At 34.5% G+C, this 24,907-nt stretch overlaps 1 protein-coding gene across 2 annotated transcripts; it reads right to left on the reverse strand.

The window, feature by feature from the left end:
* Nucleotides 1-13: 13 nt before the first annotated feature.
* On the reverse strand, nucleotides 14-24,128 carry LOC126975200 (arginine/serine-rich protein PNISR). Of its 2 annotated transcripts, XM_050822982.1 has the most exons (12): nucleotides 23,656-24,128; nucleotides 23,254-23,368; nucleotides 20,495-20,665; nucleotides 19,173-19,276; nucleotides 18,148-18,314; nucleotides 15,529-15,684; nucleotides 13,056-13,161; nucleotides 12,786-12,851; nucleotides 10,429-10,502; nucleotides 2,591-2,738; nucleotides 350-1,241; nucleotides 14-112 (listed from the first exon to the last, which is right to left on the reverse strand). In XM_050822982.1, the coding sequence occupies exons 1-11, from the start codon at nucleotides 23,939-23,941 to the stop codon at nucleotides 373-375; spliced, it is 2,262 nt and encodes a 753-aa protein (XP_050678939.1). In that variant the 5' UTR covers nucleotides 23,942-24,128; the 3' UTR covers nucleotides 14-112; nucleotides 350-372. The 2 variants fall into 2 exon arrangements, with proteins under 2 accessions (XP_050678939.1, XP_050678940.1); XM_050822983.1 differs by lacking the exons at nucleotides 14-112; nucleotides 350-1,241; nucleotides 2,591-2,738; nucleotides 10,429-10,502; nucleotides 12,786-12,851 and having other exon boundaries at nucleotides 12,878-13,161; nucleotides 23,656-24,124.
* Nucleotides 24,129-24,907: the final 779 nt, after the last annotated feature.

The following is a 24,907-nucleotide window of genomic DNA, read 5'->3' on the forward strand; positions in this document are numbered from 1 at the left end:
TAACACAAAACACTTTAATTTTAAATATTTATTGTTAAAATGCAATGCAGTACACAGCTATTAATATACATGAAAACTAGTATTTACACCTGAAGATCAAGACTTCACATATCTGAAATAGAAAAAACAAATTATTTTATAACATTTAACTACAGCTAACAATAATAACAGATGACAATTATTGTCTTGTAATTTAAAATTTTGTAGTATGTTACTTATTTAATTATTTTAAGAGCAAACAAGATTTTAATATTATCCTAGCTATCACAAGTGAATAAATTTTCAACAAAGAACACTATACATAATTTAGTAATAAATTTAAGAGTATAAATTTAAATAAAAATACAACCTTTTAGAAAGTAAACCTGGTGTTCATCTACGATATCTGGAATGGCTGCCACTGCGGGATCTTCGGCGCTCGTAGTCCCTACGATCATACCTATCGTATTTGTCGTAATCTCTGGACCTTTCATAAGACCTATCCCGTCTGGAATCTCTATCGTAGGAACGTTTATCCCGCCGACGCGACCTATCATCTGATCGGTCCCGGGACCGTTTACGACCGGACCGCGACTCGTAGCTTATCGAACGTGATTTCCGGGAATGCTTCCTTGCCCTGTTATCATCGTCCCTATACCTATCTTTATGCGAACGCTCATCCCTACTTCTAGACTTAAGGCTTTCGTAGTCATCCCTATGTTTAGACTTATGGCTTTCATGGTCGTCCCTATTTTTAGACTTATAGCTTTCATAGTCGTCCTTGCTTTTAGACTTTTGTCTTTTGTGGTCGTGCCTTTTAGACTTGGATGTTTCTGATATATAACCTTCGTGTTTAGTTTTAGAATGCTCACTTTGTTTATACGATTTATCTTTTTTATGTTTTTTAGATTCTTTTGGAGTATTGCTAGAGCTTGAACTATTACGTTTACGCTTTTTGGATCTACTCTCAGTCTGTGTGTCGGTCTCACTTTCCGAGGAGCTTGAACTAGATGAAGCATCAGAATTGCTGCTGGTGGAAGTGCTGCTTTCCTTATTGTGGTTTTTAGAATTTTTTGGAGGACTTGGAGTAGTATCGTGTATACTATACTTTCGCTGTTTTTCTTCGTGAATTGTATCTAATTTGTGACCAACGTCTACTTTGTCCGCTGATTTATTATTAAATCTTTTGTCTTTAGAAAAACGACGTTCCTGTTTTTTCTCTGGGGTGTCGCTATCTTTTGGAGGTGGAGTTGCTGAAGAACCTGAAAACCATTGCATCTATTTAATAAGAAAAATCAATTTAATGTTGCATTTTACCATTGTTTACATTACACGTGAAGAGTGCATTAGTGCATAGTTTTGCAGGCAGACCTCCAGTACTGATGTTAATCGATTTTGTTAATATGTTAATATTATATTGCAATATAGACGCAGCTGTGTCGAATGACATGATGAATATACACATATATTATAATGACTTCATTAACTAATATGGGGTTTATACAACTAGATATTATCATCGACAAACACAATCATATGATTAAATATAATTAAATTTAAATTTATTTTTATTTCTCGTAACATCAGACAATTATGACAATCGGATTTTGAATGGTCCATAAACCCAATACTTAACTGAATATACCAAACGTTCTTTGAACAATATACAAGTTTTGATATTCGTTCACTTGATTCGTGAGTTAGTCTCGAGTTATCATTGTCATTGCACTCTGTCAGTGTTTTATCATGATTGACCCTTAAATTAATGATGTAAGTCCTCAAATATGACCGTGATTTACGCATCAACAAGCCCAAGTTGTTGCGTTAATCAGTTGGTTGCCAATAAACTGTGACTGCACACTACACCGTACAATAGTAACAATGACCAAAACAAAACACGACACGGGTTGACACACATTAAAACGTATCATCAGCTTATCATACAACAAAATTGTTGATAGGTATTGAAAGGTGACTCGCAGTAGTCGTTTGCCGCTTGCAGTTAATATAAGTCAGCTGATTATCAGCGTATTTGCATCCTGTCTATATTATTTTACTCTTGAACGTTTTACTTGTGGTTACAGCTGATTGACTTTGAATAAGACATTGTTTCATCAAGAACTCGGAAGAAAGTTGTGCGGTTCAGTGTAGCGCAATATAATAAATAATAATTGGTCTTATGTCAAGTGGAATCTAGCTTGTTTTGGGCATATTTAATATCTGTGATAAATCAAAATCACTTAATTCATGTAGGTCAAGGTAATCTTATGAATGTCAGTTTTCTTTTCTTTTTAAATGTCCACAACTTCGCGATAGGTTGACGTTTAATCTGAAGATGTGGCAAGAAACTCATTGCCACTCTTTTAAATCAACATTTACAGCGTCATCGTTTTACAAATCATTTCAACTTCACCTACTTAAAAGTAATGCTTTACACGAGTAGGTCAAAAAAGCAAATGTAAATTACTACATTAGCTACAGTAAATAAATGAAGGTATTCTGTGAGCATATTAATTAATAAACTCTGTGGACAGCTCTTATTTGGCTCATTCGACGGCAAGTGATAGTACTTCACAAAATACATGTAAATATGATAATGATGTAGTCTTACGTGATCTCGGCATCTCCGGCGTAGCGTTGGGCGTAGTGCTCTCCTCCCCGACGACCGCTCCTTCCTCGCGCTGCTCTGCTCGCCGCACGTCCGCCTCGATCTCGCGCGATGTCCGCTCGAATTCTGACTTCTTGCTTTTTATTATCTCCTGGTAATTATCATTAAATTTACGTAAAAAAGAAGCGTATTTGATTGGAATCTCTTTTAAGCATACCATTTTAATTATTATACTTCAGATAAAGCTAAAAGTTGGTTTTTTGTTTTCAGTTGGTACTGGGGCTGCTGCTTCAACTGCCGAAGACAGCAAACGTCGCAAATATGTCGGTCTCAGTAAGTTTTACATATTTGTGCAGTTTGGTGACTGGAAACCCAAGCGCGGACACCTATTTTGGTGCACGGATCAGCCTTGCTATCCAGCGAGGAAATGCTGCCAGTATTTTTGGTACACTTCCCCGTAATGATAGTTTTAATTTAATGTAATTATAGTATTATGTTTATAGTTATAATTATTGTTTAGCTACAAAATAATTGTAAAACTTTTAATGATGTATGCTCGTATTAGCTCCCCTTCTTTGTCACAGTGATATAGACTGTTAATAAACATATTTTTAAACTACAAGCCATCAGCCATAAGAATACAGTACTCGATACTATTCAGGCGGAAGCAGTCTTATCTATCGGGTATGCTCCAATTTTTAAGTGTGTTACGATATTTAAACAAAATAATTGTTTTTTTTAACGAATAGGAGGACAAACGAGCGTACGGGTCACCTGGTGTTAAGTCATCACTGCCGCCCACATTCTCTTGCAACACCAGAGGAATCACAAGAGCGTTGCAGGCCTTTAAGGAAGGTGTACGCGCTTTTTTTGAAGGTACCCATGTCCTATCATCCCGGAAACACCGCACAAAGAAGCTCATTCCACATCTTTGTAGTACGAGGAAGAAAGCTCCTTGAAAACCGCACTGTGGAGGAGTGGCGTGTCGTGCGAAGGTGGAATTCGGCGACGGGAATCAGGTTCAACAGCTCTTCGGAACACTCCCCGTGATAAATGCGGTAGAAGACACACAATGAAGCGACGTCTACGCAACGCCAAGTGATCCAGCAATTCACAGAGTACTGGGTCCCCGACAATTGGAGCTGCTCTGCGTTGCACGCGGTCAAATGGATCGAGCTGATATTGGGGTGCGCCAGACCAGAGATGACATCAATACTCCATGTGTGGCCGGACCTGCGCTTTTTAGAGCGCTAGAATGTGGGCCAGCTTGAAGTATTGCCGTGCTGTATTGATGGCCACGGAATTGGCAATCGCTCGAGATTTCGAGACCCAGTATTGTTTCTGCTTTTTTGGCTTTAAGACGATTTATAAAGCATCATAACTGGGTCTAGGTATAGACTGTAGGAATAATATGCATAAAGTATTTATAAATGATTAATTTCTCGAGATTTCAGGTAAGTTTAAGTTAAGTTTAGTAAGTTTTTGGTAGGGTAGGTATATAAAACATATCCAATAAAGTTGGTAATGGATTTTAATAATTTTTTACAGTATGTATGAAATATTATGATGATTTTCTAGACCCAAATGTGACATCAATATGACGTTTTCCGACAATGTGTAGTTCCGAAATATATCATAGTTTAATATGTTTCAAGCATTGATTGCTATTATATCCATTTGTTTTGAACATTATTCAAAAAACACAAGGTGGTATTGTTTGCGGATGACACTTCACTTATATTCAAAGTGAAACGAAGCCAAGTTTTATCTTGACGAAGTAAACAATGCTCTATCTGACATCGTGTACTGGTTTAGCGCCAATAACTTATTGTTAAATAGTCATAAAACCAAATATATTAAATTCACCGCGCCAAATCTCAAAAATGTAGATGCGAATATTTTATTAAATGGAGAGGTGGTAAAACCAGTGGAATCTGCTATATTTCTTGGCATTACTCTTGATTCCAAATTGCAGTGGGGCCCCCATATTGAAGGATGGCGAATAGGCTTAGTTCTGCAGCATATGCGGTTAAGAAAATTAGACGGTTAACTGACATAGATACGGCGAGATTAGTATACTTTAGTTATTTTCATAGTATTATGTCCTATGGTATATTGTTATGGAGCAGTGCGGCCGATATTAGTACTATCTTTGTGCTGCAGAAGAGGGCTATTCGCGCGATTTATAACCTAGGTCCTAAAGAATCATTAAGAGAAAAATTTAAAGAAATAAACATTTTGACTGTTGCTTCTCAATACATTTTCGATAATGTTTTGTATGTTCATAAGCACATTGAGGAATTTGCTAGAAACTGTGACATTCATAATGTTAACACGAGGAACAAACATAAACTTGTTATGCCTACTACTCGGTTGGGTCGAGTTAGTAAGTCTTTTGTTGAGCGATGTATATGCTTCTACAATATGATCCCAGAAAATGTACAAAACAAATGTGTTACGAAATTTAAAAGAATTGTTAAAAAACGTTTGTGTGGGAAAGGTTATTATAGCATAAACGATTTTCTTAATGACACCACGCACTGGGAATAAAGCGCGAACACCCTCAGACTCTTTAATTATAAATGTTTATTGTACGATATTACATTGTAATCCATATTTTATATTAAAAAAAAAAAGCCCGGTGAGTTTCTTGCGGCCATGCTTCTCAGGTCTGAGGCAGTCTCTTTTGAATGGGTGGTAGATTTTGACGTTCAATAAGTGATTTTAAATCCTATTTTGAATAAAAACATTATCATGAAACCAGTTCCAGTAATTCAGTCTAATTACGTCACAGCATTCTGTAGCAGAACACGTAACGATTTAAACAACCTCGGATCGCCGCTTCATTATATTTCGGATTTCTAAACAACTGTGTAATCGTACCAATGTAATTAATAAGTAGTTGTTGTTAGAATACGGACTGAATATAGATACGTCCTACCTATAACTAGGGTTGCCAACTATACTGTTTTCAACAGTATTATACTGTTTTTCACTAAATTATACTTTTTACTGTTGAACAAAAATAAAGAATACAAAATACTGTTTTCAGCATGCAAACACATTATGTGTTATACTTACTCGCTCACACTTTGTTTTATTTAGTCAGGGGGCGCTCACTGCGGCACAACGTGAGCGTAGCCACAAACAAATCACACCGAGTTTCTGAACAAATCTGTCAATGTCAAATATTCAAGACTATCAGTGACAGACATGCGAGTGTACGCGTTCTCTTTCTCATTCTCAGGACGTATAACCTTTTTTTTACGTGGACCGTGAATTACCTCATTTGTTTTAATTTTAGTTGTAATTGTGGTGAGGCGTATGAAGTTTTTAAACAAGATTAAATTAGTAAGTTATGCGAGAAGTTCAAAAAAACATGTATTTAAAACAATAAATAAATAAAATACTGTTCATTTTTCTAAAAAACTGTTTAATGACTTTATTTCTTGTAAAAAAAAGTTGGCAACCCTAGCTATAACATACCCGTAACGTACATTCGTACCATATTGCTAGATTGTCCCTTAACCGCAAGGAATCGCCACTTTTTAAAAACTATATAGATATAAAATTGGTGCACAAGGAAAATCTATCTAATATATAAAATTCTCGTGTCGCGGTGTTTGTTACCCAACTCCTCCAAAACGGCTGATGCGATTTGTATGAAATTTTGTGTGCATATCGGGCAGGTCTGAGAATCAGGCAACATCTTATTTTTATAACCCATAAATGTTATTTTCCATTTGTATGGCAATACAACGTTTGCTGGGCAGCTAATATAAACATATAAATTACAAGTGTTACATTACGTGATCGAGCTGATTTATAGGTGTATTTAGTAATAAATAGAGCTATTTCTAGGTATAATCTCCCGGTTATGAGTATTTTCTTGGTTTCTATTTATATACTTTATCATCATTCAAGAATGATCGCTTATATATGGACTATTCTATTTCTCTTATAATGGTTACGCAGGTGACCCCTGGGTTCCCCTCTACAAACTCCGAAGTGCTGTTAATCTCACTTTAAGATCACTCACCTTGTCTGACTCCCTTTCCTTTCTCCATGGAAATCCTTTCCAATTCCTCCATCCTTATTATCCTATATTGGACATAGGTCCGTAATCTCTGCGTATCCCTCTGGGACTAAGATCTATAGAGCGTACTTACACTTTGCTCAGACTTTTCTTACGTATAACTTAGTTTAGACTAAGCTTAGCATAATCTTTGATTTCGTTTTAATAGTTATTTGACAGCTGAAATTATGCTGAGCTTAAGCTAAGACAGCCAAATGCTAAAGTCAAGTTGGCGTTTTATTACACTCAGCTAAGTTTTACGTACGTAAAGTCTCAGCAGAGTCTAAGTAAGTTCTATAGATCTAAGCATAAGAGTCTGCAATGGTTATATGGCCAGGGAAACAATTCAAATCGAATAAATAGGTCCGTAATCTATGCCAACCCCCCGGGAGCCAGGCGTTTTTATACATATTATGTCAAAAATTCAAAACGAATTAAAACTCTATATAAAATAGTTTCATACAGACTAGACAGATACAGACGAATGCGTATAATACAACGTGAGATGCAAATAGCCATATTGTAAACACTAACGATGGAGCGACCGCGAAACATCTGTGTTATAACTACTCTATTATACCTACGCTTACTATCGCAGATTAGCTTCGCCTGTCTCTATACATTATATTACGGAATCTTTGTACGTCATTTTAACCCACTTCAAGTTGATCGGTTATTAGTCTATTTTTCCTTATGTATAAAATGATAAACAAATATTACCATGAAAAAAAATATCACTTATTTTGGGATACTCACACATTTTAGACTTTATTTTATCATTAATAACTATTTCAGAAACACACACGCTATGAATTACACTAATCCAAATCCAAATATTAACAGAACCAACTTCCACAGATAAAGTATGAATATCACATTTTGACGTTTTGATACGCTACTTTGTCTTTGAATAATAGAAGATGGGACAATGAGAATGAAATATCTAGAATGGAAACAGCGCTTTTTAAAAATTTAAATACTTACCTTCAAATTACAAAGTACTAAACTACGGCCAATTTTTTTTAGGTTTTAAAATTGTAGTGTATTCTGTAAAATAAAGAAGATTTTTAATTGCTTTTAATATACTTATATTATTGTAATTATTATTATTTCGAATCATATTATTTCATAAAATGAAGCGAGGATTTCGATCCTAACGGAAATCCCCCTACCGTACGTTGACTTGTTTTTTTGAACTTAAAAAAATATGTTCACTATGTTGCTTTGCAAAAATAATAAGAGTTTTATAATGGCTGAAATGCAATTACAATGAGTAGTCAGAGAAGAGTTAGAAAAAATTGGCTCGGCATCTCGGTTGAATTGTATTGAACAAGTAAAAAGAAGAAGACAAAATATTGTAGCTTGAAGGCAATACTAGGTGCTGCGACAGATACACATACCCCATACATATACATACATACTATAATACTTGGTTCAGAAGAGTCTATAAATTGTCATCGGAATCCGGGTAGTTAAATTATTAAAATAACTTGTATTACTCCTACCGAAAACTTTTCGTTCATGACAAAAAAAACCGGCGGTCTCCCATTACTTACTCTTTTTATGTGAATGGGCAAGGGTTCACAGTTAAAGATTTTCATCTACCGAAGATGAAGTATTAGTATCGTGGTAGGGTGACATTTTAATTTTTAAAAGAGCATGTGTCGCGTCACCTAACCAGTCGCAAAGATTACCTACTGAAACTGAACTCCAAACAAGACCGGACCAATCGCAGTGTGCACAAGTGTGACCGCGGAACCCAGAACTCTGGCCTCAAGACCGCGAGCATCGGGGTCGGCGCCTAAGTTCAGATGTTCATTCGTCCGATGGTCTCCCATCTCTTATGAATTATGGTTGGTATCCTGTACGCCATATTTGTTTACTATTTAGGACACAATACTATACCTACTTAAAAATTTACACCCCCATCAAAGACAATGTCATATTATCTTTATTATGGCTTTGTATCATATTCAGGATGACCAGTAAATTAAAAGAATCACCACACATACAGAGAATAAATCGAATTGTTTAATTATGAGAAAATTTGATGTTGTTGTTAGTGATGCTAATGTCTATAATTATTGTATGTTGTCAAGGATTTACGTGTAATGTGAAGGAAATACGGTCTATTAATTATTACAGACAATGTTTAAAAGTAATTGCTTGAAGTAGAATTGTAATTTAATTACTCATTGGGTACACTGGAAATACGGTTACAGCTTATTATTAAAACTTTTAAATACGAATTTGAATGCAAATCGTTATAAGATGTATAGACTAGACAAATAAGAGGGTAGTCTGAAAAGTTTCCGACCTCAACATAGTACTGTAGTAGTAGCACTCGTTAATAAAAGCTAGTGAATTTCGTTGTTCATCTGTTGACAGTGACTCACCAAAGTTTCAGCCACTTTGGACGTGCAATATTTATGTAACAGTCATTTGAGTGTTTTTTGAAAATGGACAAAATTTAGTATCGAGATGACATTTAATATTTGTTTTTGAAAGGCAAATACGCCTACGCAAATCAAATTCGTTTTGGATTCTGTGTATGTAGGACACTGCGCCACAATGAAATTTTGGGCAGCTGAATTGAAATGTGGCCGTAAGAGTCGATGAACGTTCGGGACGTCGAAAAACTGCCACTACCGATGAATACATGGCCAAAGTTGACCAAATGGTGTTGGACGTCCGCCGAATTAAAGTGAGAGAGATAGCAGAGGTTATGAATATGTCAAAAGATCGTGATTGTCACACGTTAAATCAACATTTCGACATGAGAAAGCTGACGTTAGACTTAAAACGTGTCTTTAAAGTGGTCCTTTAAGGCGTAAACGTAAGCATTCACAGAGAATGTGTTACGGGGTTTCATCTGCACTACAAAATCAACACGCTCTGCAATCTTAGAGGCCTGAGATTGAGAGGTTTTTGTTTAGTCTACAGTGTCAGATTATAGTCTTAGTTTTTCTAATTAGCCCTACTGCCTCATTCTTCCACAACATAGAGCGGTATACTTGTGATCCTTTATGAAGACTGCTGTAGGTATTTATACGACTTTAGAGACATACACCTTCAAGTTTCATTCAGAAATAAAGCTTCCCTTGATTCTTATTGCGGCTAACTTTCAGGTGAGTCACTTGCCCGTGCCGCTGTCGGCTTTACAACCCCCGTGGGGTTACGTGTAATACGTCACATGTCGCTATGTGTTATACGTGCCAATTCTTTGCGGGACGACTGTCATCTACATATATGTATATACAATACATCCAAGAGCATTGCAAGGCCCTACCGAGCCCTCAATATCCGGACTCTGGACATGTGCAGCAAAAATGATTTACCGCGGACACGTGTATGGTTGTCGACATCGCATCTGCTAGCAAATCTTCGATACCTACCTGCGCAGAGTGACAGACGCCTGCGTACAATCAGAAATAAATATAAAATAGCATGAAAATGGCGCCTGCTATTTTCTTGCATGCCTTTTTTTAGTGTGTGTAAACGAATATATCAATATTTTAAGTCCACTGCAGCTTGTGTGACTACACTACAAACAAGTGAAATTACTGGACAATTGAGACTTAACATCTTATGTCTCAAGGCGACGAGCGTAGTTGTAGTGCCGCTCAGAATTTTTGGGTTTTTCAAGGATCCTGAGCGGCACTGCATTGTAATGGGCAGGGCGTATTAATTACCATTAGCTGAACGTCCTGCTCGTCTCGTCCCTTATTCTCATAAAGGAAGGTACAAAAGCCTAAAAAAAACTAACCTGTAACTGGTGATCAGAAAGGTCGTTTGATTCGTCTTCGTCGCTGTCGCTGCTACTCTCATACGCCCCAAGACCTGCAGAAACGTTGTAGGTAATACAAGGTCGTGACATACCTTACAACCTAACACACGTGTTTTATCGTGCCTTGTTAACGAACAGGTGTAATGTAACCTCACTTTTGTGATATATACTGATGATATAGGGCAAAAAGCAATGTGCTAAACAATTAGAACGGCTCTATTTCTGCATATGCATATTATTGACACCAATTTTCAATCGGAACTACTTACTTTGTCCACGAATATAGCTTTTTTCTTTTTGTATGATGAAAAATTATTTTAGCAGTTAATTAAGATATAAGAGTTTACTTAAAAATATTCAATAGTACCTAAAACCTGTATTAGCTCATAGTAAACTAATATTTATTTCTTTTCATAAACCATATATGATTACAAATGGAAATTTTGCTTATGATTGGTTTATTCGGACGTAAAACGTTTCAAAATTAACTCCGAAATTATATCATTGTATTGAAAGTGTTGTCAGCGATAAAGTCAGATATAAGTCAACATTTTTCATATTCGTGGTTTATTCTCCTATGTATTACTTTGTATGAAGTTTATTTGTTAGACCGTAAAAGTAAATATACAAGGCAAGATAAAATATGTTTTGTCACAGTAACTAATTATTTATAAAATCATGTAAGATCAGTGAACGCATATAAAAATTGTAATCATTTCTGACGCTTTAAAATAGCGCAACTAAAACTATACCGTTAGTGGGCGGGGCTTACAAACTGTACCGACACTCGGATCAGTTCGGTTTGGAGTAAGTGCGATCGGATCCTGGTCGAACGGGATTTTAAAAACAGATAAAAGAAGTATTAAAAATACAATCATGGGGTACAAAGTGGTGCAGAAATTATAAGGAACGTCGTCCCAAGGGGAATTGAATCACTTTTCAGGTGTTACTAAACTAATTACTTAAAAATACAATAAAATGTATTTTATTTGAGGGATGGCATTATGCAAACTGTAGGTAGTAGTAGAACTAAAATATTCAGATTTGGTTTTTTGTTTGCCTTTTTGTAGACTGGTATTGGGTGTGTCTTTTTGTTTTTCGGTAATATTCACTTTTTTTCGAATTTTTCTACTCTAGATATATGAAAAAATGTGTACGTGCTAGTGCCTTTCTTATTTCATTTGTTTTAATTAAGATTCCTACGAGACATTAGTCGTAAAGATGGATGGATTAAAGCAATATTCAATTAGAGACAGAAATGATTTCTAATGATACCTGACAAGACATCTAAAATGTGATCACTCCAATTTAAAAATGAAGATTTCTATTTATGCAATAAGAAATTCACAATGCTTTTTAGAAGCCGTGTACTAATTATGTGTATTAATTTTTTGTGACGAGTATTTATTTGGCTCGATGGCAATACGATTTTGTTCAATGACATACTTAATTCCTAAGAAAAACACACACCTGAAAATGTTTAATAAACTCATTTAAGGGGGTCATTTAAATATTTCTAATATCAAATCAAATTCAGTGTAACAATGAGTTTCTCTACATTTTTGTTTTTAACCCTATCAATTTTGTTTGTAAGTTTATTTTTTGTTTTGTGTTTTGTTTATTTATATGCGTTCACTGTGTCAGATACATTGAAATTGACAAATAGATTCTATTTTCTTTTAGGATTATGTAATGTAAAATGATTTGAATTGAAAAAATACTATTTTATTATACAAAAATAAAATAAAAAACAATAGGAATATAAGCACAAAACACATCCTCAGTCATAACATCTATAACAAAATTTCTTACCAATATTATCCAATAAGAAGATTTACAGTTTGCCAATATGATCAAAATAATACATTGACGTATTGTTTGCTGAAATAAATGTAAATATATGGTGGCTTATGGCATTCATTGTTTAAGCCACCACATACGAACAAATACCTTGCAAATGGTCTTCGAGGTCACAACACGTTAAGTGAGGATTATGCAAGTTGTTATGGTAAAATATGATATGTACACAATATTTGTTTTTGCATAGATAAGATAATAAAGATTGGAATATTAATTATCACTAATTGTAAATCAGAACAGATTGATACTATTATCGTCATAAATAATTTTGAATGAATGTCGGCCTCTGTTATTTATCAGTAATTTAAAGGGCTATTTTTATTAATATTAAAAAAATATTAAGATATATTTTTAATACCTTTAATATAAACCACAACAATTTATGTTAAAGGCACAATAACCTTTTTCGACATGCATAATCCTATGAGAAGACCAGTCGCAAAACACACTGCAGGATCTCAAAGAATTGCACTCACCGAGGCCAGATGCAATAGCGGTGAATGCCTTCGACTGACTCGCTTTCATAGCGTTGAGGCGCGATGCTTTTACCATATAAATAAAACCAACATTAATCACACAATATGTATTTCTGGCAATCTGAAATAAGACTTGATTAGCGATGTACAATATATCACAGCCTCTGAACACAACATATATATATCACAGTATGAGTCAGTACACTATTGTTTCCTGTATAGAGCAATGTCTTGATAAGTGTCCTTGGTATAAGCCAATGTAAGAAATACCTTGTGCGGTGTTATACCGGGCCAGTTCCTCCTGACTGACAGACTGTATCTCTTGGTCCGTCACTTCCAGCAGGATTTCAGTAAGCGAGCGACGCACTGCTAACATCTGTTTTCAAATATAATATCTATACAGGTTGTCCCAAAGTTATGGGACATGAAGGGAAAATACCTTAAATATCGAAGATAGGCTATTTTACTGAAAGAAGACTTTATGTTATTTTTAAAAGTTATTACTTCTGCTTTCAAAGATTTTCTAAAAATTACTTGCCTCGTCTGGGAATCGAACCGGCTGAAATGTAAAAAAAAAACCCCTACTTTTTATAATGCCAATCGAAAGAATGGTCAAAAACTAATTACTCTTCTTAATAAAATGATAAGAAAATCAACAGGCAGCGGACTCATTAAAAGATTGGCGATTTGCGTAAGACAAGAGGGATCACATTTTGAGCATTTAATTAATTAATTTACAAAAAAATACCCACTTAATTGGCTACATTCTTTTAAAATACTATGTTACTTAAGAAGAGTTATTAGTTTTTGGCCATTCTTTCGAATGGCATCATAAGAGTAGGGGTGTTTTTTTTTACATTTAAGTCGGTTCGATTCCCAGACGAGGCAAGTAATTTTTAGAAAATCTTTGAATACAGAATTACTAACTTTTAAAAATAACATAAAGTCTTCTTTCAGTAAAATAGCATATCTTCGATATTTAAGGTACTTTCCCTTCATATCCCATAACTTTGGGACACCCTGTATATAAAACTGTGTATGTACTACTTATGTACGCACGCAAGATGTTATTCTTTAATGGGGTAATAAAACAAATAATTCCTCATGCTATTTTACGTTTGTAGAAAAAACATTATTGTAATAAAGATGTTATTAAATATTAAATATAACCAGTGAATATTATTATATCGCAGGGGTGCTCAAACGGTCGATCGGGATCGAGAGGTCGATCGCGAGTGCTTTTTGAGTCGATCTCGAGAAAAAAAGCCATTTTATGAAAAGTATGCTCAGGACATGCAGTTTCACGCTACAACATCCAAAGTCTTAGAACTTTAGAACGCGTTTGTTTTGTAAGAACCAATAAACTCGCAATTTTGAATAATAATTATGAGATTTTTCATTAACATTAAAGAGCTTACCTACACCTAGCTTGACTAAAAAAATGCATATTTTGCGCAAAACTAATATCTATCGTCACACTCTACCTAGACGACAATCCTTCATCACACATACTTGAAGCCTCTCAGAGCCGATCGATCGTAGTTTAACAATTTTGAGGTAGATCGCCAGCAGTTCAAGCTTGAGCACCTCTGTTATATCGTATATAAATTGAAATTTATTTAATTCTCGTCCATTGCTTGTGGTTCAGTAGACATATGAGTTACGCGAGGAGAGAGGAGAGCTTGGAGAGCACAGAGAGAAAGTATGATACAAATGGTCTAGTTGACCAGCTAATGTAAGGGTGTCCAATTTGGGTGTCGGTGTGCGCGCGCGTCGTAAAAATTCACTCTGATAAATTTTCCCTAACCCACCAAAAGAAGTTTAACTTCAATATAATCCTTGAGCCTATACTTTTAATGTCTAAGGCATATCTTTATGAATGAGTAGATTGTGATGTTCACTAAGTGACTTAAAAACTTATTTTGAATAAAATCTGGAAGGCCGACCTGTACTCAGCATCTATTATAACTACAGTGGCAATTAATAATGAACTGACATATTAATTTATTAATGCCACATCTATGTCTTATAGTTGTGATAACTTAAATTTAACACCCAATATAACCCGTCACGCTAATTAAACTATACATCTGATTGTATCGAAACTTTATATAATAAAAGAAGAAGCCCACTGAGTTTCTTGCGCCCATTCTTCTCAGGTTTGAGACATAAATTTCCGAATGGGAGGTGGTTTTTCATCAATAAGTGATTTATTTTCCTATTTTTATTCAAAATAGAATAAAAATATTTGAATTTGAATAGTTAATAATATATTTAGTAATATAGCTTTAATGTATGGTTATAACATTATTGTTGTTGATCAATTCTTATGAAAGTGTTTACAAATGAATCACATTTTAGTTCAAGCATTAAATTAACACAGAAATAACATCCAATCTTGGCTGCAAACAGCTCGAAAATTAAATTAATGCATCCGATGTTTTAACAAAGATATCGATACTTAAGTTCCAAATTAACAGATCTGAAATTCAGTAAGTTTGAGATAAGTATGAGAAATTGTTACATAAACGATAGCCCACCATTATCATACAAGTTGATAAATGAATGCAGTTTAGTTGTTATTCCCAATATAATATCTTCATAAGTCTACGATATTTTAGTTTCATACAATAAAAACTCGAGTTTTTTTTTATTTAGTTTGAGAACCCGTTTGTGCATTGTTTCTCTATGGAGTTATCGAAATAATAAAAAAATTATATGCTATTATAATAATGGTGCATACCACTTCCTGCATGATTTCCTCTTTGCTTTTCTTCCCCAGCTGATTTGCTTCAACTGGTTCCTTCTTTATTTCTTCATCTTCTTCCCCCGCTTCTTCTTCCTTAACATTATCCTCAGTTTCTTCTATCTCAGACTCCTCACCTTCTGAATCGGTTTCCTAAATTTACAATATTTCATTAAAGATAAGTCACAAGTATATAAATCTGTAGTCACTTTTAATTTATTTATAAGCTTAGAGGAAGAAAGCACTCTGCGGTAAAAAAACATACATGGAGACAATTTTATAATTAACTAGCTGAACCGACAGACATTGTTTTGTGCATAATTTAAAAAAACAACTTGCAGGCGGAGTTTCGTAAAATCCGCCTTAATCTAAGCTAACCTCTAATCGGCGCAAGGAATATTCGTGCCAAATTTCAAATCTCTACGCTTTATGATTTTCCCGAGATATCGTGACGACTCAATACATATGTATTGGATATCTCTTATATAATAAATGTGTTCGTAATATTCTTGCTTTCATGCACGTGTATTCGTAACTATATGTTAATAATATATTAATCAACATACGTGGGCGGGATGATAAGTAACTAGCCTAATAAGAAAACACTTAACTTTCCGTGATAAAATTAATTTCATTTTTCGACATAGTCTCTTCTTATCATAGAATCTTCGCTCTAAAGCAGTAATGCCTACCATAAAATGATTTTTTGCGAGACCTGCAAAATACTCCTCTACAGCGGCTATGACTTCATCATTTGTGGCAAACTTCTGTCCACCCAAAAAATCTTAGGGAATAAGACGTGTAAGTCTGATAGATCGCTATCGATATATCGATAGAGCGCTAGATCAAGCGAATAAGGTGGGTGGGGCAGCAAATCTTACTTCAATTCGTTGATTTTTGCCATAGCTTTAACACATGTGTGAACCCTAGCGTTGTCTTGATGAAAGAAGATTTTTTTTTCACTAATCCTGGTCGTTTTTGCTGAACACATTGATGAAGCTTATCTAGAAGATTAGCGTAGTATTCTCCATTAAGTTTTTTACCTTCAGGAAGGTAATCTATCATCATGTTCACATCTGCATCCCAAAAGACGGAAGGCATCACTTTTCCAGCCGACTTTACAGCCATGGGGCGCCAGGCCGCGCATCCCGATTGAGTCCACTGTTTTGATTACATTTTTGATTCTGGCGTGTAATGATAACACATGTTTCATCTGTTGTTACAAATCGGCCTTATTACTCTGAACACGGTACGGACATTCTTTTGAGTTTTGCATCCGAATCATTTTTTGGTCGTGCATAAGCAATCGCGGCACCCAACGGACCGATTTTCATATTTTATTCCTAATTTAGGATTTGCTGTATCCGTTCTTTTGAGATACCTGTAGTGTCACCTATTTCAGATAACTTCAATCGTCGATCTGTTAAAAACATATCATGTACTTTCACGACCATTTCAGAAGTTGTGACGCTTTTTGGACTCAGCCACCTAGTTTTTTACTGTGGCATAAGAAGGAGAACATTCACCCAAAACATTCTTTAACTAGTCATAGATATCTTTCCAATTCATGCCCTTCATATGAAGAAACTTTATCATCGCTCTTTGTTCAATTTTATCCATTTTGAAAACAGTTGACGAAATATATTTTCAAATGACAAAAATCAATTAAATTTTCACGCCACCAAATTCAAATTTAGAAGACAGATGGCCAGGGATACGAATTTAAAATAGACATATATATTTTTTTAATTTTAACTTTTTAAATAGCAGTTACTTATCATCCCGCCCTCGTGTCTGTTAATTATAATCTAGTTGCCGCCCGCGACGTCCTTCGAGTCCACGCTACAGACAGACACACTAAAATTATATTAATAACTAAGTACTAACTAGTAAGTAAGTACTTTTTTTAAATATCCAATGTAAAGATTTTAGTTTGTTACGATTTTATTATATGTATAGATTTGACGGCGTCGTGTGGCGGGTCGTTTCCTCAATTAAAATATAGCCGAGGTGATACTGGGCCGCGCTTTATGCTCGTGAACGGACGCAACTAGTGGTGGCTAGATGACTTGTCATCAGGACCTCTCCATTGTTTTGTTAAGGTTTAAATAAATTTATTTTATAGTTAAAATATATATATTATGTATAATCATAATGTTCATATGATGCTCCAAAGAGGATGTGAATTCTACATAATAAGAGGTGGGACTGCCTAAGCAAAAATTGAAATTTAGTTTAGTATGAAATGAGTAGTCATTTGACAAAGTTTCGATAGCCTATGGTGCTCTTATAATACCTTTATAAATGCATATTGTGGGATTGATTGCATCTACTAAACTCAATAACTCTTTTTTTTTAATTAATTTAGGTACATTGTATTACTAAAATGTGTAAAATGATTTATTATTAAAAGATGAATCAATAATTATTGATTTACAGGAGAAGCAATTTGTTTCTTGCCACCTCTTCTTATTTAAGATCAACCTTTCAGGGATGGTAAATGGTAAAATGTATATATTTTCACATTCATCAAGAGTCATTTTTTGATATAATTTAATAAGTCTGATTTTATTTGATACATTAGAAAATCCTTTTAAAATATAATAAATTGCTCACAAATTTGCTCTTCACTGGCATAACAGGCTCCCCACTAGCTGCAGCTTTCAACCTCTGGAGTTCTTCTTCCTCAAGCCTTTTCTTTTCCATCTCAGCAATCTCTTGGGCTTTGGCTTCCTGCTCACGTTCCAAGGCCTTCTGTTTCTCACGTTCCATTTTTTCTAAGCCTAATGTAAAATAATAATACCTATTATATCACATATTATATAATAAGTTACCGACTATTTATCATTAAATGTTATCTTATTTATCATTTCAGTTGATTCAAATCCAAATATGTTTATTCAAAAAACAATCGAAATCACACACACACACATATAAAAAATTACCCCCCTGAGAAGAATGAAGGCAGAAAACTCAGTGGTATTACTTTTTTTCACTTAAATTTCGTTACAATAAATATATATAATAATAAAATAAAAGTTACACTATCATTCTATGTTTCATACTTTAACAGGTCCCAGAATGGCGAAGGGAGAAGTGCCTAGCTCATATGGATTTCGAAAAAGTCTTTATTGAATAGAGATGGTGGTGTGTGTGGTTGTGACCTATTTGGTCACAACTTTAAGAAATTGGCAATGACAACTCCTTTGGGAACATTGCATTCTTCCTCAGCGGAATAGGGTATATATTTTTTATATCCTAAAAGTTATCAAATTATAGATAAAAACATGGTTATTCAATTAAAAAATAAACACCCTTGTTTGGCAATATATTTCAGCTATTCAATCATATAATAATTATTATTCTGCAAAAATTTCATAAGAAAAGCTATTTAAGATGAAATAAATATTAATAGAAATTTCAAAAAAAAAATTGAACTAAATATAAGTTACATGCATATAACTTCTTCTGCAAATCAAACTGCATACTCCACATAAAAGATTCTAATCATACACTAGACTAGAGAATTCATAAGGTTACCCAAATGTGGCCATTCATAGTAACTGGTGGTAAACTGTCTTTAAAAAAAGATGCTTAGTCATCATAATATCAGGCTATAAATGCTGTGGAAATGACAATACCTTCTCTAATCCAAGCAGGTAATTGTCGTCTCTTTGCTGCATCCAGAGGAGACATGACAGGTGGTACTGCTGGTTCAACTACAGGTGGCAGTAATGGTCTTTCCCTGGAAATAAAATAGAGTTATATTAAACAACAATAAGTTAATCAAATTATTCTACCACACCTTAAAACTAAACACATTCATTAAAGAAAAAGTTTCCCTATTCAGGTTAACCCCTCTAACATATCTTATGTATAAAATTCTCGTGTCACAATGTTAGTTACCTTACTCCTCCAAAACGGCTTTACTGATTTTACTAAATTTTATATGCATATTCAGTAGGTCTGAGAATCGGCTACTTTCTATTTTCATCCCCCTAAATGTTAAGTGTAGTCCACCAAAAAATTGTTTTTTAATTTCTTGACAATTTTTTTTAATTTTATTTTATTATGATTCAGCATTGAAAAATACATAAAAATTTAAATTTTCGCCCTTCTACAATCTACAACTATGTTTGTATCACGATTATTATATTATTCTGTTCCATGCACCAAACGGATATAGAGTTGCAAGATGGCAATCAAATACTATATATATAATAATTGAATCGGTTGCATCAAAATTTTAATAATTGTTTTTTTTTTATGTTATATGGCAATACGAGGTTTGATAGGTCAGCTAGTATTATATACATTTCAGCCTTAAATTTTTACTCATCATAGTTCAATTGTCATTATAGCATGAGTGAAAGTTGACCTGTGGCACTTGAAGTTACGGGTTCTGGCGATCATCACATGGCTGCTCCATCAGTTAACAAGCAAATGATGTGGAGGGAGTACACCGTGGAAGAAAAAGTGTCTCGACAAATAACTTCAGAGGCTACATGTGCCGATTGTGGTAGTCCACCCGTGACAGCTTTTTAAAGGCAAAACAGACAACAAGAAGGTGAGCAGATTGGAGGAAACATCCAAGAGTTCTAAAACCACCATCCCCACACTCACGACTGACTGTTGAAAACATAATTTGGGCAGCACTTTTGAAACTTTAAAGGTAGGTGGCACTCATATTGGAAGGTAAGATATTTACAGCTATTATTTAGTAATTCAATGTAAAAAGGCGCTTATTTCTACGAAATTGAATCCTTTTTGATATCAATTAATATTAATATTGCCGCTTTGGAAAAAAAATGGTGGCTTGAGAGACGAGAAATGGAAGGAGAAACTCTCCTAGTATTCATTTTTGTGCTCTTTAAAAAAACAATCAATACACTATGGACCCAGCTAAATAACTGATGGTAGAGAGAGATAGTGTCATAATCTAATAATATTAGCCATTAATTACCTGTTTGGCCTACTCCTTGTCAATTTAGATTCTCTATTCCTGCTTTTCGACCTGCTGGCACTGGTCCTACTATTTCTATCTTTGTTATCGCTGCTCTGATCAACTTGTGGAGCAGTCCAGTATCCATGTTGGAAACTTGGTGCTGGTGCTGGTACTGTTCCTGTTGTATAACTGGAATCAACACATTCTTTTACATGAAAAATTTACTGATTATGATTAACTTAATGATTATGTTGTTTAATCTATACTAATATTATAAAGCTGCAGTGTTTGTTTGTTTGTTTGAACGCGCTAATCTCTGGTACTACTGGTCCGATCTGAATGATTCTTTCAGTGTTGGGTAGTCCATTTATCGAGGAAGGCTCGAGGGATCCGTAATAAAATTGCTATTTTGTAACACAAGTTGTAAAATCGAAAACCTATTTTTGCGTGCGCTGCAAAAACTATTGACAATAGAACAAAATGATGTACAGGCTATAATATAGGCAATATTTTATTACTTATAAAACTATCGCGTGAATTATACTTTATATGGCAAGACAATGTTTGCCGGGTCAGCTAGTATAACATAAGAGTGCAGTGCTATCAGATACAATTTAATTTTTTATAGTATTTATATATTATACAGTAGAAACTTCACTAACTGGACCATTTGTTAGTGTTTGTTTGTGTAATCCAGATAATCAAATGTATGGAAAAGGTTTGTGGCTATTTTGTAGTAGGTATCTAATAAATAATATGATGTATTTATTAAACACAACAAATGAATATAAAAAAAATCAATGTTTTTTAAACAAATATTGAAGAGATACATTTTCCAATTTGATATAGGCACTTATTTCTGTACATACATATTTTCTTTCATTTACATTATGTAACTGTCATTTAACATAATTCCTAAGCAACTTTTTCTCTTCACTCCTGCTATATCACGAATTAGTTTCAGCTGTCATAAATTAACAGTCTGTTTGTTTTTCAATCCACTTAAGAGCTGTTTCCAGTGGTCCTACATCACTTCAAATTGATATGAGGCGGGTTATTGGAAGTTCTGACATGTTCATGTTTTTATAAATTTGACTTGTAGGTATGTAATTTGTCGCAGTTGATAGATAATCGCGAATCCGTATAACTTAAAGCCGGTAAATCAAGTGTATGGGTCAGAAAAGAAGAAATTTGTTGAAAGTTGCCAAGGAAATGTTGAAGTGCTCTGGTCAAGTACAAAGCATAGCTGTACAGCAGGTTTCAACCTGGTTTAAGTTGACAACAAAATACCCTCACTACTCTGAAAATTGTCAATTATTTTCCTAGTTTGCCTTAAAACCTAAACCCCCTATAAACTGATGTAATTTCGAAAACATACCTTCACTCAGCAAATTGATAATTTTAATTATCCTATGACACTAATTAAAAATTATGTAATTTAAGAACAATTATCTCTACATATTCAATATTTACCTATAAATAATATGTGTATGAAAGTGTGGAAAAATGTCTAAAAAATGAAAATTTCATAATCAGATCAGAGATGAAGTGTAAAGGAGAAGAGAAGAGATTTGATATCTTTGGATGTATTGGAAGTCTGTAAAAAACTGTGGTAATTCCATAATCTGCCCACCTGGCTAATATACTTGGTCTGGCCATAAATACTTTTTAATTGTAAAAATATTACATCTGAATTTGGAATCTGTCATTTACATATGATTGTACATTGAGTTTTCTCATTTTGGCGTCAATACATTGTACAATATTTTGCTATATTTTTTTATATTAAAATGGAGTGCATTACACAAAGTAGGAATGGAGCCAAATGGCTATAAATAGGCACAATGAGACCTTCTCTGATTTTGACAGAAAACAATCTGGTCGTCCACATAGTGTTCTTAAGAAAAAGATCAAAGCAGTAAGGGAAAGAATTCAAAGAAATCCTGTCCAATGCAAAAGATTTTATCTCGGGAGATGAAGATTGCTATCTAGAACCATGTTGCATATTTTAAAAGATGACTTACAACTTGCAGCCTATAAGAGCTTCCCAATTAGTCGACAGAGTGCAATGAGGGCACTGTCCGACTTCTGTGATGGTTTGGTGGAACTATGAAGGAGTGACTGAGCCATACTTTTGTGAAAAAGGTATCAAGACATTAGCACAAGTGTATCAAGATACCATTCTTGAGTAGGTGGTGAAGCCCCTTAACAACACCATGTTCAATAACCAAGAATGGTCCTTCCAGCAAGACTTGGTGCCGGGTCTTAAAGATTGGTCTACAGTCTTGGTTGGAAACAAACATTTAGGACTTCATCAGAGCTGAAGACTGGAAATTGTCTGGTCCCGATCTTAATCAGCTGGAGTATGATTTATGATCAGTTTTGGAGAGTAGGGCTTGCTCAAAACATCTTAAAAATTGGGAGTCCCTAAAACAATCCGTACAATTGGCAGTGAAGAATTTTCCCTTGGAAAGAGTGTGTGCTTCTATTGATAACTGGCCTCAACATTTAAAGGACTGTAGTACAGCCAATGCAGACCACTTTGAATAAGCTTTTTTATTTTAAATTATTTTATATTTATGTATTAAACTAACACACTGTAAAAGTAATAAATGTTATTTGCAATAGAAATGTTTTTTCTTTGTTACAGTATATATGGCATGACTAGGAACATGTCCATCACACTATTGTATAGTTTAAGCAAAATAATTCAGATTATAAGAAAGTGCCTGAAAAAACATTATTAAAAATAAAATAAGTTACTGTTATCAACTCACCCAGGAATTTCAGCTGCATTTTCAGGCACTGGATAGCGATCAGCCATTGGAGGCAAAGGCATATTTTGATTTGGAGGCATTTTGGGGTCAACTGCCCCAGAAGGCCACCCCCAACCTAAATAATATATTATACATCATTAATAACTATATGCATGTTTACTATTACATTGTATTCATAAATTTATTATTGTTGAACAAAAAATATATGTAAAGTACATATACCTTGTATACATAATCAGTTGTTTAATTATTATACTATTTATGGCTATATTATTAAGACAACAAAATTACACCATTATTGGTTAAATTCATCAAAGATCATCAACTTTACTACTCTTTAAAAAAGTAATATGGATCTCTATCCTTAAGGTATAATTTGAACAATATTTATCATAGCCATACCCCATTGATTCCATGGTCCTCCCCATGAGTTTGTAGAGGAATTCCATTCAGCTCCTGGAGGGATAGAAGTCTCACTTGGTATTTCCATATCCATTGGGGCTTCACCACCTTCTTCGGCCTTCAACTGGGATGTTCCAACTATAACCTCCGCTTCTTTCATGGCAATCCATTGCTGAGCTAGCGCTGCCCAGTCGACCTGACTATCGTCCACATTTTGATATGCAGTTGGGTTTAGAGCCCACTGTGTGGGATATGCCGGATTAGCGGCATCCTTTCCGGAGAACATGTTTATTTTTTTAATTTATTTCATTACAAGGTAATATATAACGTAAGTATTAAAGAAAGTCCGGCGTAACACAATCTTTATTATTTAGTCATGATATATAATGCAGTTTATATTTACAAAATATGGTAATGAAACTAAAAAACACTATCCGCACTCCGCAGCGCACTGGCACAGATAAAATCAAACTACAAAGAAAAAAAAAAGTAATTTTTTTTAAAATAAGATATTATGGCCTGGTAGCGAGACTTTTTAATCAGTCTTATTTTCGGGCTAAACACAAAAATAGACCACAGAGTACATTCTATAATGTTTAGACAGTTATAACATAACATTATCGGTATGTTCCGATATGCACTACGAGCACTGCACAGTGCTATCACTGTAGAAAAATTCCTTCCGTTATGGACTGCCAGTATACTGCCGCAGTACCCTAGGGAAATATATAACGTCATAGATCGCCGCCATATTCTATTGAGAGCACTGGCGTTTTCGAGGTAAGGTACTCGCAGTACTTTGATCACGTGATCAGGCAAAATCACTCGAGTGCCTAACTTTTACGCCTAATATTTTTAGTTTGACAGTACTCCAACAAAAGTTTTTTTAATGAACTAGAAAACTTTTATACACTCAATTGAATGCTGCGTCAAAAAATGCGGCTGACAGTATACGGGATTGCGTTCCGTTTTAAATAGTTACCAGTATATGTATGCCGATGATACGGTGATTGTCTTTGCAGGAGACACCTGGCAAGAAACAAAATGCGCCGCTGAACAAGGGATGGCACTAGTTGCCAGTTGGTTGAAATACAATTTACTCACAATTAATACTGCTAAAACAAACTACATTTGCCATACCATTTACAACAAAAGTCAACCCACAAATGATTTTGAAATTAAAATACACAATTGTGATGACACTGCTAGTACTAACTGTAACTGTCCCAAGATTAGCAAAGTGCATGTCACG

Source organism: Leptidea sinapis, chromosome 35 (genome assembly GCF_905404315.1).
Source record: "Leptidea sinapis chromosome 35, ilLepSina1.1, whole genome shotgun sequence".
In the NCBI taxonomy this organism is placed as follows: Eukaryota; Metazoa; Arthropoda; class Insecta; order Lepidoptera; family Pieridae; genus Leptidea; species Leptidea sinapis.

Coding starts and splice junctions, on each gene's coding strand:
- LOC126975200 (XM_050822982.1), bottom strand. CDS start 23,941: ATGTTCTCCGGAAAGGATGCCGCTAATCCGGCATATCCCACACAGTGG. Junction 10,503..12,785: donor CGCTATTGCATCTGGCCTCG/GTGAGTGCAATT, acceptor ACGTTTCTGCAG/GTCTTGGGGCGTATGAGAGT. Junction 2,739..10,428: donor TTTCTGATCACCAGTTACAG/GTTAGTTTTTTT, acceptor GATAATTACCAG/GAGATAATAAAAAGCAAGAA.